This window comes from Orcinus orca, chromosome 19, assembly GCF_937001465.1.
Source record: "Orcinus orca chromosome 19, mOrcOrc1.1, whole genome shotgun sequence".
In the NCBI taxonomy this organism is placed as follows: Eukaryota; Metazoa; Chordata; class Mammalia; order Artiodactyla; family Delphinidae; genus Orcinus; species Orcinus orca.
The window spans coordinates 43,982,596-43,992,809 of NC_064577.1; the positions used below are offsets into that span (position 1 = coordinate 43,982,596).

Here is a 10,214-nt window from a genome sequence, read left to right on the forward strand (position 1 = left end):
ACCCGGGATTGGCGTGCCGGCAACCTTCTCCCGTCGTGCACCGGGGCGCCGGCCGCTCACCCGGAAGGAGAAGCCTAGAGTCTTACTGTATAGTGGGGCACTGGCGGTGTTGCTGTGGGGAGTGGGTTCTGCTCTCAGGTGAGGGGGCGTGGGCGGGGTCGCGGGGAGTGGGTGCTGCTCTCAGGTGAGGGGGCGTGGGCGCTACGCTCAGGCTGCGGGCTTGAGCGTCAGCAGTGGCGCTTAGGGTGGCGACCTCGCTGGCCATCCTAGGGAACGAGCGGTCTCACCTCCCGGGATGAAGGCGGGTGCTTACTTGGGATCCAAGGAAGGAAACCCGGCTTTTCCATTTATTTTTAAAGTATAAAGCATCTTTCCTTCCCACTCCCGAAGTTTAGTAGGCAAAGGGGAATAAGGACCACATGGCCTTTTTGCTCCTAGTTCGTTAGGAGTACGGGGTGTGTGTGTGTGTGTGTGGCCGGAGTAAAAGAGTTTGGCTACATTTACCCAAACACTAGGACTAGGAGTAATGGCAGGTATTTTACGGGGACACAGAAGGCTCTTGTGCTAGATTGTGGTTGCCTTGTTACTTAACCTGCAAGTGGAAAGACTGGCAAGTTACACATGAACAAAAGAATGGAGCAAAGAATAGCTGAGAATAGGCAGAGCTTGGTCAGACAGGGGAGCTGCTTCTACCACCTGTGGATGTTTCGGAAGGATAGCTTTTTGAGTTGCCATCTGGCACCAAAGGGCTGAAGAATGAGTAAGAAAGGATGGGAGTCTCGGTGGCTCAATATAAAAGTTATCACCTGATTTGTTTTTTTTTAACGTGTCCCTTTAAGTAGTTTAAATGGGAGTGAAAATGGTGGAGCTAAAGCCTTGAACTGCTGCCTTGAATTGTTTAGACATAGGAAAGCTTTACAAGGAATCTACTTTGTAAACAGCAAACAGCTGGATTTTACCCGGAGATACTGGTGCTGGTACAGGTGGAGAAAGTAAAGGAAACTTCACATGTGATTGAAAGGGCCCAGGAAATGTAGCTAGCGCTGAGTGAGTTGCATTAAGTAGCTGAGAGGATCACTGACTCTATCCTTAGTTGGATGACACATGGATGCATCTCCCAGATCATACTGCTAAAATTAAGAACTTCCTCCTTCCCCTCCAAGGGTAGAAATGAGCTTCATTTCCTCCTGAGGAGTGGCACCTACAGAGAGGGAGCTGGGAGAATAGTAGTTGCTAGAAATTATTACTTGAAGTATAGGTTTTTGTGTTTGTTCCATTGTTTTTAAGGAAAGTTACAATTGAAACATTTTTAGTGCCCTTTAAACTTAGTTTTAAGTATATAGCGTCTTGGGGGGTCCTAGGCTTTTTTTTAAAGCCAGTTTATAGCTATTTGTTTCTAAGTGGTATAAGCCCCAAAGGAGAGGAGCTTGCTCTCGGAGCCTTAGGCAGACTCTTCTTGAGCCTGAGAATGATGACCATTTCGTTACTAAATTATGGTTCTGAATTTGGCAAACCTTTCAAGGCACTGGAGATGTGTGAGCTGTACTGAGGTGTGGATTTCCTTGTCATCATCTCTCCGATGGTTACTTTTGTGGAAAGACACTTCAGTGTATTTAATTCTGCTCCTGTGCTGGCAAGTTACCGAATGCCTGAAAAGAGAAGAGAAAAACAATTTTTGTTTAAATCTTAGGAGGTTAATTGTTCACAGTGAGTTGGCCTGCTCTTTTGATCACAGCCATTTGCTTACATCCAGGATGTTATACATCAGTTGTTACGGAATTGGGATTTCTCGCCTTTCAGTTCAGGACCCCTTTGCAGTGGTGACTGCATCAGCTGAAAAATCAGAATGTCAGCAAGAATACTGTTGAAGATGGCATTGCAACCACAGAATTTCCAGTTTACTCGACTGTGTAGCCCAATTTTGTCATAGATCATGCAGCTTCATCTCTGCGTGCAGTGTCTGTGTGTGAAGAGACCTTCTGGTATACTGAAAAAGATTGGAAAAGCTGTGTGCTCTGCTAATTTTATGGTGTAAATGAGTTCCCCTTCTCTTGAAATGTTAGCCGTGTGAGCACAACATAAGGAAACTCATTACACACTCTTCTAATGGTAAGGCAGAACTAATAAGAGAATGTGTTTAAAATTAATTGTGGGACTGTAAAAATGAGTGGGTGTGTAAATGGGCATGGGGAGAGGAGAGGGAGAGCTCAGAGATAGTCTTGTTTTCCCAGGAGCCAGCCTGGATCATTTGTTGGCAGTACATATTGGCTGAAGTCAGTTTTCATTTCAAGGTAAATTGGAAAGGGAAATTAAACCTTATTGTTCCACTCTTAAGAGAGGAGAATGGGGTGGAGGCGGCAGCCAGAGTGGATGCTGTTGGAGTGGTTCTAGGAGTAAAAAGATCAGTGCTGTATTTTAACAGAAGGTGACATCATGGGCCCCTTTGGACTTGAGTAACCCTGTGCTGCAGCCTTCATGGTCCCCTTGTTGGAGTGGGCGATGCTGCTGCACATGTAAACTGCCACACTGGGGGAGATCAGTGGCTTAGGCTTTAATGAATCTTTGCAAAGGAGTGGAAAACATCCTGAGTCGACTTGTGCAGGTGTGGGGTGCTTGGGCAGTGGTATAAACCGCATGTCGAGAGAGGAAATGATCAGAACCATTGGCTTGGGTTCTGGAGATGGGATTAGATAAGGGAAGGTCACAACTGGGCAACCCACTCAGGTGCCCCCGGAACTCTCCAACTCTGAGATCTGTCTCTGGGGCGGTGACTGTGCTTAGCAAGACAAAGAGAGACTTAGGAGCAAAGGCGTTTGTGGGGTTTTGGTTGTCTCTAAACAGCCGGGAGGGGGCAATGTTAGGTTCACTTAGAGAGCTGTGCTGTGTGTGCCCACAGACACTGCTGTGCCTGCAGTTCTCAGGCAGAAAGGTTTTATGACTCAGCCTGCCTTTTCTGGCTGCCTGAGGCGACAGTGTGTAGACCTGAACATGTTTTGGCTAGAGGTGGCCTGGTTCAGGGTCCCCGCCATGGTCTGAGAAGGGAGGCAAATCCTCCAGGGCTTTTAGCTTGGCACCTAGCTCATGTAGGGGACTTTTTTCCTTCCTCTTAAGCTTTACACAAGAACAAAAAAGTTGCCTGGATTTCCCCAGGGGGGTGTCGATTAAAAATTTTCAGGGTCGGGCTTCCCCGGTGGTGCAGTGGTTGAGAGTCTGCCTGCCGATGCAGGGGACACGGGTTCGTGCCCCGGTCCGGGAAGATCCCACATGCCGCGGAGCGGCTGGGCCCGTGAGCCATGGCTGCTGAGCCTGCGCCTTCGGAGCCTGTGCTCTGCAACGGGAGAGGCCACAACAGTGAGAGGCCCGTGTACCGTAAAAAAAAAAAAAAAAAAAAAAAAAAAGTCAGGGTTTTGCCCTGGCCAAGAGAGAGAAGAGTAGACGCGTACTAACAGTGATTGATCCTGTGTCTTCTGTCCCTCATCAGATGTTTTCTTCCAATGGGCTTTTGGTGTAGAATGTTGGAGAACCAAGAGCAGGAGGTAAGAATGTGGTCTCTGGGCAACAGGTGGGTAAATGTTTGAGGGGATTTGGGAGATTCAGATATTGCTTGGTGGTTCTGATGAGCTCAGGGTCAAGCCAGAAGAGGGAAATCAGTAGTAAAGGCATTACTGGGAAATGAGGTTCCATTTTCACTAACTTTTCCATTCGTTGGAATGTACTAGAATGTAAGCTTCATAAGGGCAAAGCGTTTTGTCTCTTGTTTTTGTTCTACCCTAGTGCCTTAGCACAGTGCCTGCCACATACAGGGTGGTCAATAAATATTTGCCGAATTGAATGAATAAATGAACAAATGAATGAAAGTTGGTGTTGAGTGGATAAATCTGGCAACCTTTGTGTCGAGGCCACCTTACTGTGTGGCTGTGCTGAAGCTGAAGGAGCATTTCTTCCCTCCAGGAGGTGATCACTGTGCGTGTTCAGGACCCCCGCGTGCAGAATGAGGGCTCCTGGAATTCTTACGTGGATTATAAGATATTCCTTCATGTAAGTGCATCCAATTTTGATATTGGGGTCAGCACCCTCCAGGACTGAGGGCCAGTCTTGAGGCAGAATCTGTTTATGGATGTTTTGACAGAAGTAAAGGAGGGAGGAGAGGAAAGAGAGCCTGGGGTTTGCCTGAGAGTTGTTTTCAGGCTGCCTGGTGGCATCTTGCTCTGCTTGGAGCCCTCGATCAGGACTGTGGCCTGGTGGCTTGGGTCCTTAGTGACAGTGACGATGGGGAGTTCACGTGAACTTGGGCTTTTTCCACTAAAGCCTTTTCATGTGCTGCCTCCTGTAGACCAACAGCAAGGCTTTTACTGCTAAGACATCCTGTGTGCGTCGCCGCTACCGAGAGTTTGTGTGGCTGAGAAAGCAGCTACAGAGAAACGCTGGTTTAGTGTGAGTTTGCTCTTGTTTTCTTCTTGGGTCTGAGACTGTCTTTTTAGGTGCTTACTTGGCAACTGGAATTTACAATGAAAAAAGCTTGGCAACTTGCCAGGTACTGAGGACATTGAGAAATGTATTCTTAAATTATGTTTTCAAGTCAGTGAGAAAAGTAAGACAGCGTTCTTATTTCTAATATTTTGACCTAACAAAGCCAAATAAATCTAAAAAATATTTTTCTTTTTTAACATGCATAGGGCTAAATAGTCTAGGGCTAAAGAAAGGTACTGCTGGCTTTTTAAGTGTGCTTCACTGGTTATGAGAAGCTTTTTAGCAGCTGGAATAAATTGACAGGTGGTGTTCCCGTCCATTTGATATATAAAAATAGTGATTATTTTTTTTGTGTGTGTGTAGAGACCTCTATCCAGAGTTATAACAGACTGAGAGCCTTAGGAAAAGCAGTAATGTTCACTCCTCACCTGCATACTTCAAATAAGTCCTAAAACTTGAGACAGTTTAGGACAGTGATTCCACCACAGTGTGGCCACTGAATGCTCTGGTGACCCTGTTGATGACGTAGCCAGTTAGTTAACATGTGGGACTGACGAGGCCATTGTCATGGGTCAGGCCCTAATTAGCCAGTTGGAACTTCCCCTGAACAGACCCTGCATCCTCTAGTCTGGCCTGCCATTTTTTTTTTTTTTTTTGCGGTACGCGGGCCTCTCACTGTTGTGACCTCTCCCGTTGCGGAGCACAGGCTCCGGAAGTGCAGGCTCAGCGGCCACAGCTCACGGGCCCAGCCACTCCACGGCATGTGGGATCTTCCCGGACCGGGGCACGAACCTGTGTCCCCTGCATCGGCAGGCGGACTCTCAACCACTGCGCCACCAGGGAAGCCCTGGCCTGCCATTTTTAAAGCATGTGCCATGCTTCACAGGAGAGGCTAGGGAGGCTTGAAGAGTTTGTGGATGATTTGCTGCAACTCGACTACTTTCAGAAAATTCCAAGCATGTGACCTTCCAGGGCTGGAGAAGGTAGTCTTAATTTACACAGAAGGACCCAGCATTCTCCGTGTCTTTGTGTCCAAGTTTCTTCCTTTTTCAGTAATAGTTGATGGTGGGAATGGGTTTTGTAAACAGTGTAATCTAGCAGCATGGAGTTTTTAAGTCATAGACTTGGTTCAAATACCAACTCTGCTGCTTACTTACTAGCTGTGTGACACTGGGAAATTTACTTAACTTCTCTGTTTCTATTTCCTTACCACTAAAATGGGGACACTAATATCTTTCTCATGGGGTTTTGGGGAGTATTAAACGAAGTAAGGTTAAATTAAAACATTTACAGTGCCTGACACACTCATGCAGTCAAGTCAGTGTTAGTCTCCTTCCCCTGCCACCTTATTAAATGCTGTTTGTATTGATTTGCGCCTCTTTTTAGGGGATTTCCTTGATCAGGGACTGGAATGACTGTCTTGGATGTTACTTATCTTGGGTGTGTTACATTATGTGATCCCACAGGCCTGTACCTGAACTTCCTGGGAAGTCAACCTTCTTTGGCAGCTCAGATGAATTCATTGAGAAGCGACGACAAGGTCTGCAGCACTTTCTCGAAAAGTGAGTGGACTTGGCGGGCTAGCACTTGCCTCCTGGGGAGGGGCCGGGGGGTGAGGTGTGTGTGCCGGGCAGGATGGCCCCTGTGAACATACAGGCACATTTGTGTCAGATGCCTTTCTTGCACCCTTGTGCCGTCAGTGCTCACTCAAGCCACAAGGCCTTCAGAGGATGGGGCTGGGGAGAGCCACTGCTCGGGGTGATGCTCTGTGTTGCCCTACCTGTGTTTGCCCCAGGGTCCTGCAGAGTGTGGTCCTCCTGTCAGACAGCCAGTTACACCTCTTCCTGCAAAGCCAGCTCTCGGTGCCTGAGATAGAAGCCTGTGTCCAGGGCCGAAGCCCCATGTCTGTTTCCGATGCCATTCTTCGCTATGCTATGTCAAACTGTGGCTGGGCCCAGGAAGAGAGGCGGGGCTCCACTCACCTGGCTAAAGGAGACCAGCCTAAGAGGTAACTGAAGTGCTCTATTTTGAGACACCAGTGACTAGGATTATTGTAACCTGGGCCAGTGAGGTGTCCATTGGTAGAGAAAGCAGTAAGGTCACAGCATCAGTGGCCTTTCAGAAGGGCCTTGGCCTCCTTGTGCATGGTTCTTTCATTCCATGCACAAAGGTCTTGTTTCTTTACTAACTCATCCCTGGGGAGCGTGCTCTCCTATTGGAACCTGAGGAGAAAGAAGAGAAGGCTTTCTTATTTGTTTTGTTCTTTATCCTCTCCCCCAACCCCCGTTTTCTTTTACTTTTTTTTTAATAAAGTGCATTGTTATTTTTTTAATTAATTAATTTTTAAAATAGCATTAGAGCTCTCTCTTTTTTTAATTTATTAAATTTATTTATTTTTGGCTGCGTTGGGTCTTCATTGCTGTGCGCGGGCTTTCTCTAGTTGCAGCGAGGGGGGGCTACTCTTTGTTGCGGTGTGCTGGCTTCTCATTGCGGTGGCTTCTCTTGTTGCAGAGCACGGGCTCTAGGTGCGTGGGCTTCAGTAGTTGTGGCACGCGGGCTCAGTAGTTGTGGCTCGCCGGCGCTAGAGCGCAGGCTCAGTAGTTGTGGTGCACGGGCTTAGTTGCTCCATGGCATGTGGGATCTTCCTGGACCAGGGCTCGAACCCATGTCCCCTGCATTGGCAGGCGGATTCTTAACCACTGGACCAGCAGGGAAGTCCCCCCCATTTTCTTTAAATAACAACTTTATTGAGATATATTTACATACGTAAAGTTCACCCTTTTAGTGTACAATTCAGTAGTTTTAGTTTATTCATGAAGTTGTTCAGCCATCTATCACCACAGTCAATTCTAGAATGTTTTCATCACCCCCAAAGAAACCTTGTGCCCATTAGCTGTGACTCCCCATTTTCCCCAACCCCCAGCCCTTGGCAACCAGTGTCTACTTTACTTGTCTATGGATTTGCATATTCTGGACATTTCACAGAAACGGAGTCAGTCATACGGTATGTGGTCTTTTGTGACTGACGTCTTTCATTTAGTACATTTTCACGGTGTGTCTGTGTTGTAGTGTGTATCAGCACTTAATTCCTTTCTACGGCCGAATAATATTTATTTGTATGGAGAGACCTCCTGCTGTTGTCCATTCATTTTTGTTTACCTGTTCATGCCCTTCGTTTCCCTTTCCCTCTCTTTTCCAGTTGCTGCTTTCTCCCAAGATCGGGCAGGAGGAGCTCTCTCTCACCGCCTCCCGGGGAAGAAAAGGACAGTTTCGAGGTGTGGGCTCCTGCTGTTGACTCTGAGGCTCCTTCCTTGGAGAGCCCCCCTCTCCCACCTCCCTCCTTTCCGTCATGCTGTGGTTTTGCAAGACCTGATGAGGGAATCTCTGCTCCTCAGCCTGTGAGGAGGGCCATGGGAGGGGACCGTGCAGTGCGTTTGGATCCTGGTCAGTTGGAAACAGTTTTGGAAAAGTGAGCTCTGCTTGGAGCTCTGGGTTCTGCTCTGAGGCGGATGAAGGAGATGTGGGCTGGGAGACTTGCTCGGGTGGGGCTGGGCCCAGGCCAGTGGTGGGGAGGCTGGGCTGCTTCGTGTCTTACCGTGGCCTCTGCTCGCGTTGGTTGCGTGGAGGTCGGTGACAACTCGTCAGGCTTCTTCCATAGAAATAGACACTGTGCGGATGTTTATAAGTTAAGCACAAGGCGCAGGGGTTGTTGGTTCTGAACCAAACCCCATATTTACTCTTCTGGGAGCTGAATTTCTTTAGATGTTTGTTAACAGGCCTAGGAGCACTGTCTCAGGTGACTGGTTTTGGGGACCTGTAGGTGGCAGATTTTCAGCTGCCATATTGAATATTGTTCAACAGAAATGCTTGTGTCATTGTATTCCCACGGGCTCTATTTTTGCTGCAGCCCCTGGAGCACTTAGTTTCTGGGAGGCTGGCCTCTTGCCTACCCCCTTGCATGGACAGGGAGGTGAATATTCTCCCACCTCCTTGCTTTTCCTCCACTAATACCACTGAATGGAACGGTGCTGTGACTCGTGTCACTGGGGTTTCCTGCGCATCCCAGGACCTTGGCCTGGCTTTATGGGGCCAAGACCCATGAAATAGCTCATGGCCATCCACGAAAGAGAAGGGTTTGGTCACAGCCATAGGAAAGGGACCAGTTCAGGGGCTTTGTTTTAGAAAGGATGCCCTGGGCTGTCACCGTCTCTCTGGTTATAAAGCGGAGACACGTCTGTCTTCTCTGCAGGGTAAGCATGGGCTCCTTTCTTTTTTGAATCCTTTTCTTCTCCCTTAGTAACAGCTCCCTGCCCCCAGGCTTCAGCCACCACGTGTCCCTCCGCTGTGTTGCCGTATGTTCAATCCAGTGGGGTGCAGGGGCTTTGTTTCTGCCTGGAGAGAGGGCTCTGGGGATGGAGATGAGGAACAACACGCCTTCCTTCAGACAATGAGGCATTCTGCCCTCCTGCCGCCGTAATTCTCTCCTCTGAGAGCCAGAGCTGGTAGGAGATGAGTGCCGCTGGCATTCTGCCCTGCCCTGCCCTTGGGTTTGTGTGTGTTGTTCTTCCCCTTCTTGCCCGCTTCTCCCTCCTCTGGCCATCGCACCCTGTCTCTGGGCTCTTTTACTACCAGCCTATGCTATGGGACTGTCATGGCATTTAGTTCAGAGTTGAGGGGTTTTGGCTTGAAATAAAATTCAAGTATTTAAGACTGTTGTTGCAGTTGGTGTCTAACAAGCTGTAGCAGTGGAGGAGGGAGTGAGGGCTGGCAGTAGTTACTTTCATAAATCATGAATTTATCAGCGTGGAAATAATGGTTCAGAACCGTGCACGGCAGCTCTCCTGTACTGTGTGTGCAGCTCAAGTTCACCACTGGAGGAAGAATTGCCTTCCAAAGAGTCAGGATCCAGCTCCTCTCACAGTTATGGGCACGAACCTTGTTAGGTATAATTTACCTGATGCTGCTTCCGTCCTCGCAGCCTGTCTGAGGTGCCAGGTGCTGAAAGAGAAATAAAGTTTGTCAACAGGCAGTTGCGGAGCCCTCGCTGGGACTCATTTCTCTTTCCTGCCCGCCTCCCCTGGGTCTCTCCTTTATATGATGCAGCAGAGCAAGGCGAGGATAGAAAACCTACAGAGGCAAATCCAAAATGTCAAAAGAAGTTCATTTAAAAGGGGAAAAAACTCCATACACAAACCTCACAAAAACCCGACAGATGCTAAGCTAATGGTATCCGCTCTGCCGATTGGTGGGGATGACTCATGAATATTAATGAGTCCAATGCTCCAAATGGTGCAGCTGTGAACCCAGCTGTGCTTGAAGCTCTCTGATTTCAAAACTTCCAGACAGGAGCCGGAGGTGGTCTGTGTCAATTCCCTACTCAGCCAAAAAACAGCAAGCTGGGTTGGCCTTCTTCTGTTCACTCCTTTTCTTCCTGGAGTTGGTGCTCAGCAGCTAATTCTGCCAGCAGGGTAGGCTGCTGGGACAGCAGGAGCTGCTCAAAGACACAGATGCAATTTTTCTGACTCTTGGCTTTTTTTTTTTTTTTTTTTTTTGCTGTACGCTGGCCTCTCACTGTTGCGGCCTCTCCCGTTGCGGAGCACAGGCTCTGGACGCGCAGGCTCAGCGGCCATGCCTCACGGGCCCAGCCGCTCCGCGGCATGTGGGATCTTCCCGGACCGGGGCACGAACCCGTGTCCCCTGCATCGGCAGGCGGACTCTCAACTACTGCGCCACCAGGGAAGCCC

The 10,214-nt window shown here is 48.6% G+C and overlaps 1 protein-coding gene across 6 annotated transcripts; it reads left to right on the forward strand.

Moving 5' to 3' along the window:
• Positions 1-9,178, forward strand: SNX11 (sorting nexin 11). Of its 6 annotated transcripts, XM_049702548.1 has the most exons (9): positions 1-138; positions 1,754-2,109; positions 2,232-2,291; positions 3,482-3,536; positions 3,952-4,038; positions 4,334-4,434; positions 5,937-6,032; positions 6,266-6,478; positions 7,670-9,178. In XM_049702548.1, the coding sequence occupies exons 4-9, from the start codon at positions 3,495-3,497 to the stop codon at positions 7,941-7,943; spliced, it is 813 nt and encodes a 270-aa protein (XP_049558505.1). In that variant the 5' UTR covers positions 1-138; positions 1,754-2,109; positions 2,232-2,291; positions 3,482-3,494; the 3' UTR covers positions 7,944-9,178. The 6 variants fall into 6 exon arrangements, with proteins under 6 accessions (XP_049558505.1, XP_049558504.1, XP_049558507.1 ...); XM_049702547.1 differs by having other exon boundaries at positions 1,754-2,291; XM_049702550.1 differs by lacking the exon at positions 2,232-2,291.
• Positions 9,179-10,214: the final 1,036 nt, after the last annotated feature.